Source organism: Capricornis sumatraensis, chromosome 15 (genome assembly GCF_032405125.1).
Source record: "Capricornis sumatraensis isolate serow.1 chromosome 15, serow.2, whole genome shotgun sequence".
NCBI classification, from domain to species: domain Eukaryota; kingdom Metazoa; phylum Chordata; class Mammalia; order Artiodactyla; family Bovidae; genus Capricornis; species Capricornis sumatraensis.
Window position 1 is genome coordinate 70,716,805 of NC_091083.1, and position 21,989 is coordinate 70,738,793.

At 38.1% G+C, this 21,989-nt stretch overlaps 1 protein-coding gene across 2 annotated transcripts in view; it reads left to right on the plus strand.

Moving 5' to 3' along the window:
* Positions 1-21,347, plus strand: part of RALGAPB (Ral GTPase activating protein non-catalytic subunit beta) — a 74,251-nt gene extending 52,904 nt beyond the window's left edge. For both annotated transcript variants that reach the window (XM_068987176.1, XM_068987177.1), the window contains exons 20-29: positions 1,087-1,239; positions 3,634-3,843; positions 8,339-8,497; positions 11,417-11,582; positions 14,181-14,303; positions 15,801-15,937; positions 17,330-17,438; positions 18,168-18,246; positions 20,264-20,412; positions 20,909-21,347. In XM_068987176.1, the coding sequence (XP_068843277.1) occupies positions 1,087-1,239; positions 3,634-3,843; positions 8,339-8,497; positions 11,417-11,582; positions 14,181-14,303; positions 15,801-15,937; positions 17,330-17,438; positions 18,168-18,246; positions 20,264-20,412; positions 20,909-21,102 (1,479 nt within the window). In that variant the 3' untranslated portion in view covers positions 21,103-21,347. The remainder of the gene's footprint in view (positions 1-1,086; positions 1,240-3,633; positions 3,844-8,338; positions 8,498-11,416; positions 11,583-14,180; positions 14,304-15,800; positions 15,938-17,329; positions 17,439-18,167; positions 18,247-20,263; positions 20,413-20,908) is intronic.
* The last annotated feature ends 642 nt before the right edge of the window (positions 21,348-21,989 follow it).

Sequence of the window (21,989 nt, forward strand, 5' to 3'; positions counted from 1 at the left end):
TATAACAGTTGTAATTATGTGAATAAAATTTGCTCATGGGAGAAAGTTGGAAAATGAAAATAATGAAGACGGTATTTTAAGTCACCTATATTGTCACTCTTCAGAAGTAGACGGCCTCTGTTAATGTTTTAGTGGATTTTCTTCCCATCTTTTTTCCCTTTCTGTATCTAACACTTCAATAGAATTTAGTCATTTTTGTATACTGCTCTTTTCATTTTTTATCACATTGAAAGCTTTTACTTACGTTATTAAAAATTCTTTAAAAAAAAGAATAAAATTTGGCTTAATAAAATTTTACAAGCATTTGAGAGAGAAACTCACAAAATTAGAGTGCATGCCTAAAATAATTCAACATTCTAGATGTTGCTGTTGCATAACATGTGTTTGCTCTGAGGAGCACACACCTGCTTTCTCCTAGTGGTGTCATACCTGTCAGCAACACTATAAGCCACTCAGTCCCAGTAAAGACTGAGGAGGAAGGAGGTCAGAAAAGGCACTAAAACCTGTTTGACAGTTTAATATGTGCCATATATATTTTTTATTTAATCCTTGCAGCAGTCTTGTGATGTGTTGTTTCCATTTGTCAAATGTGGAAACAGAAGTTACATAGCTCATATATATTTATTAAAACAGGGATTTGGAGCCATGAAGACCTAGATTCAGTGCCAGACTTTTTCAGTTAAGCGATGCCAAGTTTCTAATTATTGAATTCACTGTCTAGAGATGCCCAGTGGATGTAAACGTGCATGATTTGAAAGCCCTTGGGGGAAGACGGAAGTTTGAGCCTTAAATTTGGAAATGCCTTATCTATTAGCTTATCACTGAATGTAGAAGATTCAGGCCTGGTATACTAGAGGTCCATAACACATACATCAGTCACAAAAATCTATAAGTTGATGAACATTTTTATAAAAATAAAGAAGAGTACACTGGTGCCTTTACCATTAGCAGTAGTATTTGCAGATTTTTACTGAGATTCTGTGTTTTGTAACCCTAGGGAAACACAGACATCTAAGAGACCAGGGAAATACATGTCATTTCTGATGGCACCAAATGTAATACATATAATGTTGTTTTTTTTAACAGCTTTTTGTGCCTGAACCTCGTCCAGTTCCTAAAAATGATGTTGGATTTAAATATACTGTGAAACATCGACCATTTCCTGAAGAGGTGGATAAGATTCCTTTTGTGAAAGCGGATCTGAGCATTCCAGATTTGCATGAAATCGTCACGGAAGAAGTAAGATAAATTATTACCAGCTGTTGTTAAGAGAATGACTATAAACATCCTTAAACAACTTCTGCGATCAAGATACTGCCTTTGTTCGGTATTCCTGGAGGTGGTTCTTAAGATGACCTAGATGTTTGTTATCCAGAAAGTTGTCATGTAGTAAGACAAATAGAGATTGTGGCTAAGTGAAAGGAACTTGACATCGGGCTGCCGATGTCCAAAGGAACCAGTCTAAAGGAACTGGACTGGTCTGTGGTTTCGTTAGTGTGATGGCATGATCCAACCCTAGTGGAGGATGTTTGGAGAGGGGAGACCAATTCAGAGACCGTTATGATAACTCAGGCAGGGGATGGGAAGGACTGCCTTATTGGTAGTGTAAAGTTTAAATATATGGCATGTCTCATAGAGATATTTTGATCCAGACAGTCTTGGATTGATGAGGGATAGAAAAGAGCTGAAGAACTTTAGATTTTAGGCTTGAGTGGCAAAGATAACAGTGCCATTTATAGAATATAGAAATATAGACATTAGGAAGAGGACAGGTTTAGGAAAAAAATTACTTGGCTTTAGATTAATTTAGGTACTTAACTAGATTAAATAATTGGTTACTTAGGTCAAGGAAGAAGAGTTCTAAGAAATGAAAGACAGATATGTCAGGGCATGAGCGAATAGAAGGGCAGGTATGGAGGCTGCCTATAGTATCAGTTGCTGGAGAGATTGGGGGAAGGAACACTAAGAGACCCCTGGATTTTGTTATGAAATGTTGGTGACCTTTGAGAGCAAGTTCAAAGAAATATTAAAGTGTAAGATCTGGGGAATGAATGGTAAATGAGGAAAAGGCAATGAATATAGGCTACACTGTTAACTGTTAGCAGTAAAGGGAAAGGTTGTTGTTTAGTTGCTATAGTCATGTCCGACTCTTTGCAACTCTGTGGACTAGAGCCTGCCAGGCTCCTCTGTGCAAGATTCTCCAGGCAAGAATACTGGAATAAGTTGCCATTTCCTCCTCTAGGGGATCTTCCCGACCCAGGGATTAAACCTGCGTCTTTTGCATTGGCAGGTGGATTCTTTACCTTTGAGCCACCAGGGAAGCAAAAGATACAGAGTAGAAAATAGAATGAGGAAATGGCCTAGTGAAGGAAAGGCAAGGCTCATTTTTCTTTCTTTTTTTTTTAATTTAAGAAGAATCAGAAGTAGAAGGAGCCAGTGAAGAAGGGTCAGCAGCCTACACTGTGAGGCAGGCTGGGGAAATGATAAGTAATAGAATAAGGCCCTGGAGGCGATTAGGTCAAGAAAATCTGTGATTGTATCTAGAAAAGGGGTCCTTCTGGTAAGATAGGAGAGAAGAGGGGCTTGGTTTAGGTTCAGAGATATTTCGAGGTGGAAAGAAGGGAAATTGAAGCTGCTTATGTAAATTTTAATCTTAGTTCTTAGAAATGACATAGGGAAGCAAAGATGCTGCTTAAAATTGCCAGGCAGCCCAGCTAGATTAAGTAGGATCATCTGTAGTGAAGTTACTTAACTCATTCTGCTGACTTTCTTCAAAAGTTATTGGTATCCAGAGGCATAAATAAAAAATTTGAGTGATGTGGAAATTGGCCAGGTGAATAAGGAAGCATAAGGAATAACATAGCCATTTTATATGCTTAGAAGAGGGTATTAAGATGTCAGATTTGGGGGGTTTACTTTTGGTTGGGACATAGATGAAGCCAGAAGGCTTGGAAAAATAGAGAGAGGGGTTGTTTACCCCACAGTGATGGTAAAGGGAGAATGGGTATACAGGTGAGCTGTAAGAAAGGAATTTCAAAATTGGAGCTTGAAAGTATAGCACATCTGAGGTACAGAGTTTGTCATGGAAGGCCAGAGTTGTGAAGGTTGAGGAAGTTGTAGGAATGTAGGCCAGGCTATTCACCAAAGAGGATGAAATTTTAAATAGGATAGATCAGAAGGAAAGCAGAGGCAACTCCCAAGAGTATAGCAGCTAATTCATGCAGTTGTGGACTTCAAAGAATGAGGACATCCTTGTAGGACAAAGATGGACAGGGGTCTGGAAGAAGAGGGAAAATGATGTGGAAGATAAAGGGAACATGGCAGAGAATGGCAGCTCTGCCCCCTTTCTTGCCAATGTAAAGGGAAGCAGAGACAGAATGGTTTCACTTATAGCGAGGAGATAAAGGAGCAATTTTTGAGGCTAAAGGAAAATTCTTGGGGTTTTATTTTAACTTTAAAACATTTTTGCTTGGTTTATGCGTATTTGCTCTTGGTTGTATTGAATTGAAGCTCAGTGTTGATCACTGAAAATTATCTTCTATTTTGTTGCTTGTAGCCTTCTTTTCATTTAAAAATTTAAGATTAATCCTGATACGATAATTCCCCCAAAATGAAATGTTCGGTTTATTTCAGTTAGAAGAGAGACATGAAAAATTAAGGAATGGCATGGCCCAGCAGATCGCTTATGAAATACACCTTGAGCAACAAAGTGAGGAGGAATTGCAGAAGAGAAGTTTTCCTGATCCAGTTACAGATTGTAAGCCCCCACCTCCTGCCCAGGAATTCCAAACGGCACGTCTTTTCCTTTCACACTTCGGATTTTTGTCTTTAGAAGCATTGAAGGTAATTTTCATAAACTTCTGTGAGTAAATATATTCATACATTAACATTCAACTGATGATAGCTAAAGCATTTTTGTGAAGATGGAGAATTAAAACAACAGAAACTATTTAAAATCTTACCTTTCATACAAGGAAATAAAATTCTATTATGCTGCAGCTTACAGTATGAGCTCCAAGACAGTTTTCCCGTGAATGTATTTAGAGTTCTGTTGTGAGAGCTGCTTTGATAATATATCCACCTCTGACTTTTCCTAGGTGCTGTAAGACTCATGTTACATATATTAATGACATCTATAAGCAGTTAGAAAAAGAATGTTAAAACTTTTCCCCAGTAAAGTTTATGACTGAAAGTATGGGCTACAGTTGACTGCTCTTTCATGCCACTTTTGAAAAGGAACGAATGTAAACACTTGTTAGGTTGTGCAGTTTCTAGTGTCAAACTGTCTTGGTTTATGTCCTGGCATCACTACTTACCAGCTGTGTGATCTTGGCAAAGTTACCCAACTTTGAGTCTTAGTCTCTCATGTCTGAAATAGGGGTGATAAGGGTATCATCTCATGGCGGTTGTGTCAGGAGGTTCATGTAGTACATAGAGTCAACCAGCCTGTAAGGTAAATGTTGCCATTACTCTTAATTTCATTAAAACAGTTTTACTAGGAAAGTGGTAGTATCTCTATATCACATATGTAGAAACAGGGCCTCAAAAATGTGAAATAGCTTACACGTATGTGAATTTAAAATTTGTGCTAAGCCTGTTTGTTTTGAAAAACCCAACTGAAGATTGCCAGGCAAGAAGTAACTTATTGCACAAGTTGCCCCCTGCCTTACTCTCTAGCAGCTACTTGGCTAAAGGCCATTTAACTTTTAAGGAAAGTAGAGGGGAACATTGCTGTCTTGAGTTTGGATTTTGGCATGTAGATGAAAAATATTTTATGTTGTAGAAAATTGAATTAGTGGTGGAGAGTAAAAAATAAAAACTCTTAAAATGCAGAAGAAAAGAACAGAAAGAGGAAAATAATGAGAAAAGCAGTGGTAAATGTGGAAAGAAAGGAACAAAAATACAACCTAACAGGTGATAAGTGATATTCCTAGTGGAGAAAATTGGACAGAGTAGAAGCAGTAAATAAAAACATTCTAGAAGGAAATGATTGCATGCTATGGACTGAATGGAGACAAGACAGATCTCTGAGATTGAAATTTCCTTTCATGTTATCTACTGTAGTTGAAATGTTTAACCTTTCAAGAAAATAATTCCTGTACTTTCTCACCTGGGTCAGAACATAGGAAAAAGTTAGCAAGTAGCCTGGTTTATTTTATGAATCTAAGCATACCTCTAATAAACCTGACAGAACACACATGCAAAAGTATATACAAAAGTATTAAGAAGAATGCTAATAAAATGAATTCAGCAGCAATGAATTCAGAAGTTAAACAAATTAACTTCTACAACCAAGTAAAGTTTATCCTAGGAATGCAGGAGAGTCAGTTATTGGTAAATATTAGTAAAGTTATTAAGAAAATAATTTGATTCTGTTAGCAGATCAGTCAATACAACAGTCAATATTCAGCAAAACAATATTTAGTCTGATTTTTAAAAAATGAATAAACAGCCAAAACTTCACCAGGGCCAGTAATGTAGATCTGTGTAAATGGCAGCCCATTTAAGAAACAAGGTGGAGAATGAGGAAATGTTTTTTTTAAAAAATGTGTGTAGGGAGATTCCCCCAGTGAGTAACATCTTACCTAACTATAGTATACTATCAAAACCAGGAAGGTCAATGAAATACTAAAAGAAACTAAGAGGGGAAAAAAACATTGGAAAGGAAAAGACAGTTCCCAGATAATATAATTTCTAATTAGACAGCCATGGCATCATTGACTCCGTGGACATGAGTTTGAACAAACTCCGCAAGATAGTGAAGGACAGGGAAGCCTGGCGTGCTGCAGAAGAGTCAGATACAACTGAGCTACTGAATGACAAGAAAAAGGAGAATCAGTAGAGTGTTTAAAGTAAATGAAAGTTAAGATCACCAGATATGAAGTACAAATATTAATGACTATAGCTGTTAATACCCAGTTAGAAATACAATGCAAAATAACTCAGTTACAACTGTGATATTGACAAAAGGTATCCTAAGGAAATTTATTAGGAAAAACACAGACCTCGAGGAAAAAACTTTAAGAAGTTATTAAGAGATATAAAGTACATACATGTTATGTTCCTGAATTAGAAGAACATCCAGAAGAACAAGCTGATGAGGTAGCTTTAAAAAAAAAAAGAATGAGGAGCCCTTGTCCTGTGAGATGTGTTGTAGCACGCTGCCGGACTGCAGTTCCTTCTTCATGATTTCAAGGTGAAAAATGAAAAGCAGAACGTTTTTTGCATATTTTTGCAAAAAAAAAAAAAGCAAAAAAAAAGTAAAAGAGAAGAGTGAAAAAGTTGGCTTAAAGCTCAATATTCAGAAAACGAAGATCATGGCATCAAGTCCCATCACTTCATGGGAAATAGACAGGGAAACAGTGGAAACAGTGTCAGACTTTATTTTTTTGGGCTCCAAAATCATCCCAGATGGTGACTGCAGCCATGAAATTAAAAGACGCTTACTCCTTGGAAGAAAAGTTATGACCAACCTAGATAGCATATTCAAAAGCAGAGACATTACTTTGCTGACTAAGGTCCTTCTAGTCAAGGCTATGGTTTTTCCTGTGGTCATGTATGGATGTGAGAGTTGGACTGTGAAGAAGGCTGAGCGCTGAAGAACTGATGCTTTTGAGCTGTGGTGTTGGAGAAGACTCTTGAGAGTCCCTTGGACTGCAAGGAGATCCAACCAGTCCATTCTGAAGGAGATCAACCCTGGGATTTCTTTGGAAGGAATGATGCTGAAGCTGAAACTCCAGTACTTTGGCCACCTCATGCGAAGAGTTGACTCATTGGAAAAGACTCTGATGCTGGGAGGGATTGGGGGCAAGAGGAGAAGGGGACGACCGAGGATGAGATGGCTGGGATGGCATCACAGACTCGATGGACGTGAGTCTGAGTGAACTCTGGGAAATGATGATGAACAGAGAGGCCTGGCATGCTGAGATTCATGGGGTCGCAAAGAGTCGAACACGACTGAGCGACTGAACTGAACTGAACTTTTTGCATGTTTTTAGAAAATTCATTTAGTGGAAAAATCTGACCTGAATTGACACGAGGCTATCTGTAGTCTTTTTTCATAGTGTGAATACTCTTCTGTTTGACTGCAGAAATAGTGGTGTCTTTAATGACAGGGTGTTGCCTCAGCCCTTGTTTGGAGTAGGAAAAGAGTAATCCTTGCAATCTCTGAGGGATGCTTTCCTGAAAAATACCAACAATGATAACAACCTGCTGGTCAAGATCAAGATCTCAAAGAAGATAAGGGATCAGGGGGAAAACAAAACAAGAAATGAATAAAAATTAATAGACTATTTTTTAAAGCAGTTAGGTTTGCAGAACAGCTGAGTAGAAAGTGTAGAGAGTTTCCATATAACCTCTTTTCCTCCACACACATAGTTTCTCCTAACATCTTGCATTGTTGTGACATAATTTGTAACAGTTGACAAACCAGTATCAGATGGATTATTAACTGAACTCTATAGTTTACATTAGTGTTCACTCTGTGTTGTACAGTTCTGTGGGTTTTGGCAAATATGAAATCACATATGCTCACCATTATAGCACTATAGAGAAGAGTTTTACTGCCCTAAAGTCCGCTGTAGTCTTGCTAGTCATCCCTCCCCTTCTCTGGAAATTCCCCGGACTCCTGACAACTACTGATCTTTTGCTGTCTCCACAGTTTTGCCTTTTACAAAATGTCATATAGTTGGAATCATATAGTATGTAGTCTCTTCAGATCGGCTTCTTTCACTTAGCGGTTTGCATTTCAGGTTCCTCCATGTCTTTCTGTGGCTTGATAGCTCACTTCTTATTATCGTTGAATAATATTCCATTGGGTGGATTTATCACAGTTTACTTACAGAGCGACTCCTTGGTTGCTTCCAAGTTTTGCTTCCAGTTACGAATGAAGCTGTGTTTTTGAGTAGACATTTTTAATTCATATGGGAAAAGAGTTATGCAGTTGCTGTCCTGTATGGTAAGATTATGCTTAGCTTTGCAAGAAACTGTCAAACTGTCTTCCAGCATGGCTGTACCATTTTCCATTTCCACCAGCAATGAATAAGAATAAAATACATACTAAATTTTTTCTAGAAAGTTTGGTGTATTACAGAGAAAATTGGATTTTAAATTAAATACATAGTATGATCTCAACCGTCTTTAACAAAAAAAGGCAAAGGAACTGGAAGGAAATACACAAGAATGTTAAATAGTTTCTGTAGTTTGGGATTATGGGTCTGCTTATTCCTGTCACTTTTTAAATTTTTTTTAATGTTTATTAAACCATGAGCAAGTATTAGTTTTATAATTAGAATAGTGCAAAGAGATGATACCTTCTCCTTTCTTCCTTTGGCGGTAGGAACCTGCAAACAGTCGTCTACCTCCTCACCTTATTGCACTTGACTCCACGATACCTGGATTTTTTGATGACATTGGTTATCTGGATCTCTTGCCATGTCGTCCCTTTGACACAGTTTTTATTTTCTATATGAAGCCAGGCCAGAAAACAAACCAGGAGGTAAGATTTCTGGATTTGGGGGATAATTTTTTATGCTGTAAACTGAAAAAAATTTACATGACTTGCACTTCCCTATGGTGGATGGTGAGTTATTCCTGATCTTTAAAGATTTCCTGTGAATCAGTTCAAAAACTGAGTTAATGAAAACTATGATGCCTAGACCCTCAAGTCTCTTGACTCTCAGTGAATGTGATGTAGAGAAGAGCTAGAGCATGTCTTTCTTATCTTAAGGAATTCAGATTCCTAAGACACAGGAAACTAAAATAACAAAAGTTAACCATGAAAAGCTAAAGTTAGGCTTTACTGCCCAGCAACAACTGTTTACTGACCATCTTCCCTGTGGCTCCCTTAATGTGCCCAAGTGTAGAAGTGATAACACCCTTTCCTCTTAAGGAACTCACTTTCCAGGTAATTTCACAAGGAAATAATTTTAGTCAAGGCATGCACAGTAGGAGAACATCTGAAATAAAGTAAAGGATAAAAACAATAAGTAAAAAACAGTTGGGTACATGTAACAAAGAGACTAGGAGAAGGATGAAGACAGGTATAAGACAGGTGAGAACAGAAAACTGAGAGAAGATGTCAGGAGATCGCGTGTCTATCAGAGATAAACGGTTGAAACATGGATTGGACAGCAGTTACCAGCTGTGACTGAGAGAGGACCAAAAGAAGATGTGTAAAATATAGCATGTATTCACATGTGTAGAGCACTATGACTGTATTATCTTGGAGTTTCACTATAATCATTGCAAGACCATTAGCTAATCAGATTAAACACACTTGAAGAAATATACCAGAATTACAAAATGTTTATACTAGAAGCATATTTCAGATTATTGGCAAACTACTAGAAAAGGAGAAAATTCTTCTCATTTCATGTTAGTGATTCAGTAAATATTTACTAAGTGTCTGCTGTCAGGTGCGTGGGTTATAGTGGTGAGCAAGATATACGAGGTTTCTGGACTTCTGGAACTACTACTGTGTAGAGGGAAAGACAGATGATGAAACACACAACCGTGAATAAAGTGTGCTGATAGGAACATGTTATAGGAGCCGTAACACAAAAACCTAACCTGGTTTGAAGAAGACTTCCTGGAATAAAAGACTTTTAAGCTAATGTATGAGGTATACATTGACTGTAGGTTAAAAGGTAGAAGTGGGTTGTCACTAATCAAGAAACAGCATCTGTAAAGGCCCTGGAGGTGAGAGAGAATTTCATTTTCATAAAATTCATTATTGGCTCCAATTTGTTTGTAGCTTGGGAGGCTACTGGTAGCCAGAGATGAGACTGGTAGACTCCCAAGTTTTTTGGAAGATCTTCAGTAGAAGTGGATTAAATGCAGAGGGTGGGGATCTGTCTTGAAGGAAGTCTATTCATGGTTCATATGAGAGCAGTGGGGCCATTTTCCTCCTACGTATAGAAGAAGACACAAACCCTTGAAGTAATTCTTACACCAGTTGAGTTTCCTTAGCTTTTTAGGGACCAAGGGTGATGGGAAAACAATAAGATTCCCAGAAGCCTCCTTTAGAATGGCTGAGTCCTGCCTTCCCTAGCCCCATAGGGAAGATTTAGATGAATTTCCAGCTGCCAGTCAGTGGCCTACAAGTTGAATTTAACTTACTTATTGTATCTTGGCTACATTTTCAAATTGTTTAAAAGTCTCCCCTCTGAATAAAATAATTAATTGGGAGAAAACAAAAACTGGCTGTCAGATCAGTTTCCTGGCACTGATAAGAATATGAAGGGATATGGGGAACTAAACAGGTATACTTCTGAAGAGAAGTGTTAAAGAGATGAGGCCTGGCAATGATGCCCACTAGATTGAGAAGTATTTGATGTAACCACATATTTTGACTTCATTAGGTTAGCATTGTATGAACTACATCAGTGATCTGTGGGCTGGCTACATTAAAAGTTACTTGGGAGACCTCTTGGAAGTAGTAATTCCAGGATCTTATCTCTGCTAATCTGATACAGAGGTTCTGGAGTAGGCTAAGAAAATCTCATGTTTAAGAAATTCCCCAGGTGATTTTAATACACTGCCTCTCTCCCCATTTCATTTTTAATTTATAGAGGACTTCTCATTTTCCTTCTTCTAGCATTGGACTTTGAACAGCAGCAGTGTTACTGTTTTGAACCAAGTAATTCCTTGTTGGGGGAGCTGTTCTATAAAAATAGGACATGTAACAGCATCTTTGGCCTCTGCTCACTAGATCCCAGCAGTGTCCCACCAGTTGTGATGTCAAAAATGTTTCCAGACATTGCCAGATATCCGCCGGAGAGCAAAATCCACCTGATGTGAACCACTGTTTTAGAACAAGGGACTTTTCTTTCTGGGGCCCAGGAATTAAATTTGGTACCTGGTGAAGAGGAGAAAGCCTTCATTTTTATCTGGGATGGTTGTATTCTCTTCTTTGAACCCAGAGAAGAATGTTTTCCCACTCACTTATTAATTATAGCTAGTCATTATTGAATTTTTAACAGGTTTGTGCTTTTTATAGCATTTGTCAAGATTTGTAAGTAAATAATCACATACCTATGTGAAGGCAGGGACCTAGTGTTTTTTGTTTACTTTTGGTAAGCATATCTGGCTCAGTAATTATTTTGCTAGGAAGAGAGTTAAAGGATTTTCTTGCTTTATCTCACTTAATCTTCACAGCCATCATTATTACTCGCTTTATAGATGAAGAAACTGAAACAGTGGGATTAAGAAACTTGCCCAAAGCCCAGCCAGGATTTGAACCCAGATCAATATAACCCAGAAGCATACATATTTAACTGCAGTCATATGTATAGTCCTCAGTTTATTCTCAGCTTGGACTTGATTTATCAGATACTCCAAAGAGAATTTTTATGAAGATACTTTGATATGCTCTTTTGTTTCCTTCACTATAGTTGATGATTGGTATGTATTTCAGATTTTAAAGAATGTGGAGTCTTCCAGAAATGTTCAGCCACATTTCCTAGAATTTTTGCTCTCCCTTGGCTGGTCAGTAGATGTGGGCAAACACCCTGGCTGGACTGGGCATGTTTCCACCAGTTGGTCTATTAACAGTTGCGATGATGGTGAAGGACCTGAACAAGGTAAATCTCATATGGTCATTTGTTTTTTCTTATTTTGTTACTCTTGACCTCTCTCCTTTAATATGAATTTGTAGTCTTATGAAAGAAAAAAAAAAAAACAAGCAGATGTATGGAATGGAGAAGTCTCTTTCCTCTCATCCTCACAGGAGATCACTTAATAACTGTATCATCTTCCAAACATTTTCTGTTAATATGAGGAATAATTATGTGTGTGTATATATATATAAACATGTATGTTATATACATACATTATGACAACTAATATAAAATTAATGGCTTAATTGTCATAAAGTTGGTAAGTTTTTTATAGTGGGAGTGAACAAATTCCATTTTCTATAACAATATTATAATAATTTTAGATTATAGCAAACAATAGTTTCCTAACAAGTATACTTTGTGTAATAAATACAGTTTTTCTACTAGCAGGTATGTTTTTTAGACTTTGGGCTATCATTTAAGGTTACACTGTTAGGACATTATATAAAAACCTTTGTAGTAAACAGCTGACTGAGAGATTCATACACATCAATACAAATCCTCCTGAGGAACTGTAATCAGGATAGCAAGTATAAATTTAATCTTAAGGCCTTTGCCCTACCTGGCTGGAGCTTTCTGTTCCAAGGGCCCTTGAAATCACTGGAAAGTTAATTATACCTCTCTGAAGTGGGAAAAACCTGTGTCTAATGCTTTGAATTAGCAGAGTTCCTCTGTCAGTAAGATTATGCTCTTAAGTTTCCCATTAAATACCATTGTGACTTGTGACATAGTTTTCTCCTGCTTTCAACCAAGGTTGAATCAAAGTATATGAGAATGTGCTCTAATTTCAATTGCCACATAACCTTTAATAGTTAGCTTGAGTGTATTTATCAACTAAATTCCCACAAGTAGAATTGATAAAAGATTTGCACATTTTTCCAGTTGATAAATGTATAAATGTGTCACTTGGATGCTTAAGGTTGCAAGTAACAGAAAACCTGACCCAAACTGGGCTAGATTTTGAAGGTCATTTATTGCCTCATATAACTGAAAATCCCAGACATTAGTGTGCAGTTTTGTTGCCATGTGATCAGCACTCCTGTTCTATTTCTCTGCAGTTTTCTTTTAGCCCTGTTTTCCATGTGTTGGTTTTGTCCCATCCTGGCTTTCTTCACACTGCAAAAAGGCCATTCCAGGCTAAAACCATTCACATACCACACTAGTCTAAAGAGGAGAGGTTAGCTGGGTCTCAGAACCTCCCTTCTCCCAAAGCCAGAAATACACAGTGATTAGACCACCATGAACCATTGCTGTGGCAAGAGAGGTGGAATGACCCTGAAAGAGAGATGTGAACGAGGAGGCGGGTAGAATGAGTGTGTTGGGGCAGTAACCACAGTGTATGCTATGGTAGGCACAATGCCCGCCCAACATCTAAACCAGGAGCCAGCACCTACAGCCCATGCCTATTTTTGTAAATAAAGTTTATTGGCACTCAGCCATACTTGTTCATGTATTATCTGACTGCTTTCACACTACAACGGCAGACTTACATAGTCATGGCAGAGACCATATGACATGCAAAGCTTCATTTACTGTCTGACCCTTTGCAGAAAAAGTTTGCTAGACTCTGATCTAAACTTTGTTTGCCACCTCCTCACCAAATTAGGTGTCTTCTGATCTGTTAGATGAGGAGTTTTCTATTTTTAATTATGATTGAGTTTTAGCATCTCATATTTTTATTTCTTAGCTGAGAACTACTTGTTTATTTCCTCTTCCCAATTTTTTGTCAGGTTGTTGGTCTTTTATGTATTACTTGTAGGGCATTGTGTTCATTTTAATGGAGAACTAGACCAGCTCTCATGCGAAGAGTTGACTCATTGGAAAGACTCTAATGCTGGGAGGGATTGGGGGCAGGAGGAAAAGGGGATGACAGAGGATAAGATGGCTGGATGTCATCACCGACTTGATGGATGTGAGTTTGAGTGAACTCCGGGAGTTGATGATGGACAGGGAGGCCTGGCGTGCTGCGATTCATGGGGTCGCAAAAAGTCGGACACAGCTGAGCAACTGAACTGAACTGATACCAGCTCTCAAGAGTGTTATTTTGGTTAATTCTATCTTGCTGACTTAGAGCAGATACTATGATTAAAGTTTCCTGTACATTTTCATATTATATCACTGATCACAGGAGAAAATGACACACAAGCAAAGCTGAAGAGCAGTAGAGAGACTAGGGACAGAAATGCCTGCGAGCAAGCGTACACACACGCAGACATCTGCCCCACCTCCCTTCAGAGGGACTGGGTGGTCTCCCTTTTAATTACTGTTACCTCTTCCAAAAAGTCTATTCCCTGAAACTGCCTGATACACATGAACTAAGGTCCTGCTAATCAGAAGTGATCTGATTCAGTTTCAGCAACTGTGAAATTAAGATTTTATGGTTTAAAGTTAGTGTTAAGCCATTTAATGAACATTTATAGTTTATTCTTCTTACACATTAGTTCATGTTGGAAATGTGCTATTTATTATCACTTTTTATTAACCAGTTAAAATTTCATGTAGCAGGGTGATACTGGTTTTCCCCACTTTTCAGAGCAGTAATGTAGTGTTTCTCGTTCATAGATGAAGTGATTTCTTCTGAAGATGTTGGGGCTAGCATTTTCAATGGACAGAAGAAGGTGCTGTATTATGCCGATGCCCTTACGGAAATAGCTTTTGTGGTTCCTTCTCCTGTGGAGTCCTTAAGTAAGAGAATTTTTTTATGGTGCTGGGTTTTTTTGTATGGAACAATTTTTGTATTCACTGATTGGTGCAGTATTACTGCACTGGGAGAGATTCTGAAGTCATCTAAGATATTCTCAAGCTTCAAAGACATGATAGCTTTTAGATTATGCAGAGGTATGGGGTGTTAGTTCCTCTTAACTAAAGGAAGGTATGAAAGACTAGAAGACTGACCCTCTAATAATAATTTTTAAATAGCAGAGGAGATCTACTTTGACCTATTTTTTTTTACTTTCTTTAGTGGGATTAATTGGACTTCCCAGGTGGCTCAGTGGTAAAGAATTCACCTCCCAATGCAGGAGGCGCAGTTTTGATCCTTGGGCCGGGAAGATCCCCTGGAGAAGGAAATGGCTACCCACTCCAGAATCCTTGCCTGGAAAATCCCATGGACAGAGGAGCCTGGCAGGCTAATGGGGTCTCAAAAGAGCTGGACATGACTTAGCGACTAAACAACAACAATAAATCTGATTAGTTTAACTAATACATAGAAGCCCTGTTTTTCAGTTTATTCATTTCTCTCTCTAATGAGTCAACCCCCACCTGCTTCCCTCTTTCCATGTGAGAGCCTTTGTATGGAACCCCAGAGAACCCTGCAATTGGAGGCTCTCATGGTGGTAACTGCCTGGTCTTCTAACACCGAAGTGGAGAAATTCCAGCCTGGAGAAGGTGGCCATCAAGCATGTTCTTCTCAAGGATCAGAAGTGATCATTACTTCTCAGTCTGAATTCTTAGTCTTATTTTGCCTTGAACCTTTGCTTCTTACAAATTGAGTACATTACTTTGTGCCTGACCAAACAGGAGATGGAAAACTTCACCTTCTCCATGAGACCGTCCATAGGATGGGATGCTGTACATCATGCTTTCACATTTCTCATTTCTAGGCTAATGATTTTTCCTGGACCCTGCTTTGGCCGCCTCTTAACCTTTGTACTTGGACCCTTGATTTTGCACTTGAGGTTCCTCCCTTTCTCTTCTCTGGGGCCAGTTATATCCCTGGCAGGAGGGCCCTTCCATGGTCTAGGTCAATGTCTGAGCAGCTGTTTGCCTTCATGTCAAGGCTGTGATCTCCTGCCTTAATTCCAGAAGCCAGGCCCCAACCATCCTCTGTGGACTGAGTCCATCCCTGGTGTCTCTGGCCCAGCTTATTTGCACCAATTCAGTAGAGCTGGAGCCAGCAAATTATGGCACACAGGCCAAATTCAAAACACTAAGAATGTTTTTTGCATTTTTAAAGGGTTGTAAATAAAATAAGAATATGCAGTAAAGACCTATATAGCCAGCAAAGCCTGAAATATTTATTACTTGATCCTTTACAGAAAAGGTTTGCCAACCCTGGCTCTATAAGCAGTGCTTTGCCTAAGTAATTTAAGTTGTACTGTTAACATAGCTAGTTTAATAAACACGTTTGCTCTAACGAAGTAGTAGATATTTTATTTATATATATTTTTCTTTACCCTATAGCTGATTCATTGGAAAGTAACATCTCAGACCAAGATAGTGATTCAAATATGGATCTTATGCCAGGAATTCTGAAACAGCCATCCCTGACACTTGAGCTTTTCCCTAATCATACAGACAATCTTAATTCCTCACAGAGGGTAAGTCACTTTGTTGATTGATCTCCAGAAATTTGTAGTGAAATGGAGGTAATTAGGTAATTATAGAATCACACCTGAAAAGCTTTTAACTTTAACCCAAAGAATAATTATATCTGTACTAATTCATTAGGATCTTAATTTTTTTTAATCAAAATTTCATGATTTTCTTCTTTTCAGCTTGCAACAGATGATTCACTCTAATTCCATCTTTGTTGCTTTTCTCTATTTAGTCATTTCGGTTCCATGCTTGGTTCTTTCACCCATTCCTTCTCAAGTATAGGTTATTATTTGGTCCCTGAAATATCCACTAATAATAGTATGTATTTTATAGCATTAACCATGCAAAATTCAACTTCGGTCTGACAACACACATGATAGCATTTTGAAGAATAATCCAGTGTGTGAATAAATCCACTGAGTGAGGTGACACAGCAGCTGAGTGAGGTGACACAAGAAGAGAGCATTTTGGTTTTACACTTTTTTTCTTACCTTATCAGTGGATGTTACATCATTGTCTGTGTTTTCCCCTCGTGTTACCTCCTAATCCTTACTGGAAAATGACCAAGTAGTAATCAGCAAGAGTATAGGATCAGTTCACAAATATAAGACAGTTGATATAGAATAAATAATAAAGACCAAAGAAGTGCTGTGCAAACTTGTCTGAAGCCCTTCTTCCATTGTAAAGAATTTTAATTTGGACCTCTCTACACTTAAAATTATTTTTAATATAAGTATTTGCTTAAAAGAATATGGGAAGGGTTTCACCTTTAAAATTGATTTAGGAAAAAAAGTTAGCTTGTATAAAACTCTGAAGTAGACTGATTTTGAAAATCATAAGTTGCTACATTAAAAAAAGATTTCACAGAATACAGTTTGGAGAAGAGCAAGATCGGTAAAGCACCATGTTTTTATTTACCACATACTTTGCAGACTACTCACAAACTAAGGGAAAAAAATTCATAATATTATCTCAGTAGATAAACAGGTGACAAGAATTGAACACTGAAAAGATCTCCAGGCGGAGCAATGAGATTACTCTGACTGAAAAAGCATACTGCCTTCTGGTCACAGAGATAGACTTGATCCTCTTAAGTCCTCTTTAAGACATAGTTTGCAAATTTTGTTTTTATTAATGTCAATTATAATTGTTCAGTATTGCTTATCTTTTTTTATTTGAATATTTTAGACTTTCATTGCCTTGTTCTAGTTTGAGACTTGATAAACAGAGAAACCAAAGAAGGGCTTTTTTGTAAATGTATTTTATACTGTTTTCCAGAAGTGACTTCCCATGACCTGATCCTTATGTCACTGGGTAGCTTGATGAATGTATGATTGTAGTTTTATTAAGCCAGTTTTTTTTCCCCCTCTTCCGCTTTTCTCTACCTCATACAGCTCAGTCCCAGTTCCAGAATGAAGAAGCTGCCTCAGGGTCGCCCTGTCCCTCCCCTCGGACCCGAGACAAGAGTTTCTGTAGTCTGGGTGGAACGCTATGATGATATAGGTATTGTGCAAGGACTTTATCCATAAACAAGATTTTGGTAGGATGACAGTGACTTGCTGAATGTCTGAAAGGAGTGGCAGCATAGGCCCTATATGGTGGCCAAGAGCTGGGACTGGAGTTCAGGAAGCCTGGGTTTCATTACTCCTTAGATGACTAATCTGTTAAGTGAGTGACCCAGCACTTATTTCGTAGTCGTGAAGATGTGATGGATGCAGAGCCTTCAGGTCTTCTTAGTATGGCAGGTGCTGGTTTCTGGCCACTTGGTCCCACTTGATATGCCTCCCAGTCACCCCAGGACCTCTGGAAAGGGGCAGGGAGTTCACCTTCCTCACCCTCTTTTCACAATCTTGTTTCATTGTAAAGATTAATTGGTCCTTAGGGATTCTGCTATGAATATGTTTCTCATGATTTTTATGTAAGCTGCATAAGAACATTAGAAATGTATATTTACCCTAGAATCTCATGCAGCTCAGAGTTCACAGGAAAGTGTAATGGTTGCTTTCTAACGCTTCTAAAGCTCTTTCTTACATTCTTTAAAAACTCTCTGCTGTAGGTGAACTTTTCTAAAACATGCCTTGAGGGGTTTTTTTTGTGTGTGTGAGGAATATTTAGGACTACATGTTTTAGGGGAGCAAAGTCCGTATATTTGTTGTCTGCTATGTAAAGAGTTTAGGAAATTGAGTTTTCTTGAAGGGAGATATTAAATGTAATGCCATGATTTTCTTCCAGAAAACTTTCCCCTCTCAGACCTGATGACAGAAATCAGTACTGGTGTGGAAACGACTGCAAATAGTAGCACTTCTCTGAGGTACTCCCTCCCTTGGCTTGAAGTTTACCAATATTGACTTTAAGCATAGAGAAAGCTATTTCTTATAATACGGTGGTTGTAGTTTAATTCAGAAATAATGACTTTAGTGAAACAAAAGGGATGAAGACAGTAAGAAGTAAACATAATTATGGGGAAAGAATAAAAAAAGTTTGTAGATAAATGCACAAGGTGATCAAATTAGCAAGGATTTTTAAATGGCATAATTAATTGCTGTTGTACATTTATCTGAGGCAAAAAGAAAGATGGAAAAGTGGAGACAATTAAGTATTATTAATGAAGGGTGATAATAGACTAGCAATATTAGATGGAAATAATGGAGTTAAACTGGTCAAAACATTCTGGATAGATAGCAGTTAAAGTATCCTCATCACATGATTTTTATTTTAGCTGCTCATGCACAAAAACGGATTAAAAACAGAATAGTAAAAATGTGTCTGTGCAGGCTTTATCATCTCAAAGCTTTTTGCTTGTCTTGTCTTTTGTTTAGACAAATAATTTATATCAAGCTTAACTTGATATTTTAGCTTTGAGTAAATTCCTATTTTCCCTGTTCTGGTTTATATTGCATATAAAATGAATTTAGTCTAACATGAGAAAGATGGTTATTTTAACATTATGTTAAATTTCCAGAATAGGGCAAATCATTCCTAAAATTTCTGTTTTTTATGCCAAAGTATCTTAAAGCAAACTGCAGATTTTCTAACATTCTGAATACATCAGTATGAGCCTCTGAAAATTAACACTTTTCAAATGTATAACGATAACGTTATCAGAGTAATAAAGTTAGTCATAATTCCTTAATTTCACTTGGTAGCCAGTTCATATTCAAATTCTCCATTTCCCCTAAAATAGTCTTTGCAGCTGGTTTTTTTAAACCAGCACCCATTTCAGCCTTGTGTCCAGTACTCATTCCTTCAGTCTCTTTTAATACAGAACAGTCCTGTTTTTCTAACTCCTTTTTAGCCTTCTTTTTTGACATTGACTTGCTAAAGAGACCAAAATAGATTTCATGAGGTAAACTTTACTTGAGAAGAGAACTTTTAAGTGTCTTGTGCTGTTTTTTGTTGTTGTTGTTTTAAACTTTTTAGGTCAAAAGTACCATATGTTTGGACTGTAAAATTTGTATTTTACTAGTAGTTTAGCAAAGTTTAGAGTTTGTCTTGGGGACAGAATTAGTATAGGATTGATTTTTATTAGATGTCTTGAAAAATTGACTGTTTGTTACTTTGGCCAAAATCACTTTAGAAAGAAGGCTCATTGTGTTACAAAACAAAAACAAACCAAAACCCTGACAAATAGCCTCAAAGAGCCACATGGGTATGTCCAGACGCACTGGCATATCCCCAGCACACATGTCACTCAGTCTCCTATGGGTGTGGTTGCTTGCCTTGGCCCCTATTGCCTGTTCAGGGGCTTTGCGGGCTTTGGCTGTGTCCAGATCCAGCTGTTTTTCACCTCTGCTGAGGAGGACACCTGCAACTGCCCCAGACTAAGGTGCTCCCAACCTCCTTCCCCAGCCCCTAAAAAAATGACATCAGGGATTCCCTTAGTGGGCCTAAGCTACATTCCCACTTGCTCTGAGGTGCTAGTCTTGAACATGGTAGAATTCCCTGCCATCTGGCCAGTTCCGTTTTTGTTCCCTACAAGGAGGAGGAACTAAGTGAAAGTCCCGCAGCTGGCTGCTAGATTGGTTATTCCCCACGATGTATTTTTCTGGCCTTTCCTTCCACCCTGTGTCCCCAGTGGTTTTCTAAGCACAATTTTAGGCCCTTCTTTTGGTCAGCTTCAAAAGGCTAACCCGAGTGATGGGCATGTAGGGCCAGATTTTGGTGGGGGGCTTCCACATGGCCTCCCGGGAAGATTTCTGAGCAGACTGATCACTTGGCTCATCTAAACACTGCTTGGCAGTAGTTCCCTTGGTATTCTTGTGTCACACATGGGGGACTACAGCTCTTGAATGTCTGGAATAAAAGGAGTGTTCTTTTCTTTTCTTAAGATCTACTGCTCTTGAAAAAGAGGTTCCTGTCATCTTCATCCACCCTTTAAACACTGGATTATTCCGGATAAAAATTCAAGGAGCCACTGGAAAATTTAACATGGTCATCCCTCTCGTGGACGGGATGATTGTCAGTAGGCGAGCGCTCGGTAAGCCTCATATGTAGCTGAAGGATTGAAGTTTCTTTCTTTTCTTTTTATTTAACATTTTTATGAACCAGAAAGGAGTAGAAATAAGAAAATGGTCATATTACTTAATAGGTCCCACATGTAGAAAATCCTGTGACTCTTATTTATAAGAGGAAGCATGTTTTGTTCTGTTTTGAAGTGTGCTTCAATCTAGTAAGTACGAGCAGAACTATAATTCACAAACTTCCAGTATTGGAAAATGAATATAGTTTGTTTGTAATCCAGGGCAGGAAATGGGTTGTCAGGCTAGAGTTTGATTCTGTTTTTCCTCATCATTGTGTTTCTTTTGACAGTTTTATCTTACTTTCTTCTGACAGTTTTATCTGTCTCTGTGAGGAGTTTTGTAAATGGAATAAGACAGTGTGAGTTTGCCAAAAATAGTTCTCTTGAATACTTAGAGTTCACCTAGCTACCTGTTTATTCACATCGATTTGAATGGAAACCTTCTGTCTTCAAGGTTTTCTGGTGAGGCAGACTGTAATTAATATTTGTAGAAGAAAGAGACTGGAGAGTGACTCCTACAGCCCACCACACGTCCGCCGGAAACAGAAGATCACTGACATTGTCAACAAGTACCGGAACAAACAGTTGGAGCCAGAGTTCTACACTTCACTTTTTCAGGAGGTTGGACTCAAAAACTGCAGTTCTTAGACCACTGTCTGTCTAGGACTGTTGAACTCTAGTTTGGGGCTATAATATCAAAGCAAAGCAATTTGATAGGCGATCACTGTAAAAATAAATCACTCCCCAAGAGCTTACTGTTTAATCACCAGAATAGAAGAGACACGTTATAAACCCATTTGAGAGAAGACTTTTTGGCTTTCTAGTGAAATGGGCTCCCAGACACAATCATATTCCTGCTGGTAATGATGATACACATTTTAGCCATAAACTTTTCTTTCAGAAGTGACAATTTTACTTAAATACAAGCCTTTTGAGGAGAAAGGCTTTTATGCATCTCAGTTAAACATGTGCATTGGTAGTTTCAAATTTGCAAATTAGAAGTTGAAGATAGTTTTATACCTCACTTTTTAGGAGGTTGTGTTCAAAATTAAAATCTGTCTCAGAATCGTCCAGGACATTTAAAGACTCATGTGGCTAGCATGGAGGAGAAGGAAGGAAATCTCAACTTTCTGCTCACTCGTAGGTCCATTTGTCATCCATCTGTCATCCAACAATCGTACTGACAGAAAGGAACAGAAGTGTTTTTTGCTCAGTCTGATATTAAAATATTTCATATTTTCTCTCCAGATTTCAAAAAGTTATTCTCATCACTGCAAAGGTCTGTCTGAAGGCCTCAGTTTCTGGGCAGCCCAGGAACGGATCTGAAATGGAGGCACGACCTGGTCCTTTAACGAGGATACAGATGGAGTTTGTGGAGTTAAAAGTCAGAAGTGACACCTCCCCCCTCTTCATTATTGTCTAGCTCAGAGATAAAACGACAGGTTAACCGTTTGTAATTCCTTGGTAATTTCTTGGTTAAATATTAAGAAATATAAATTCATAGCACAGGTTTAAGCATTGTTTGGTTCCATCCC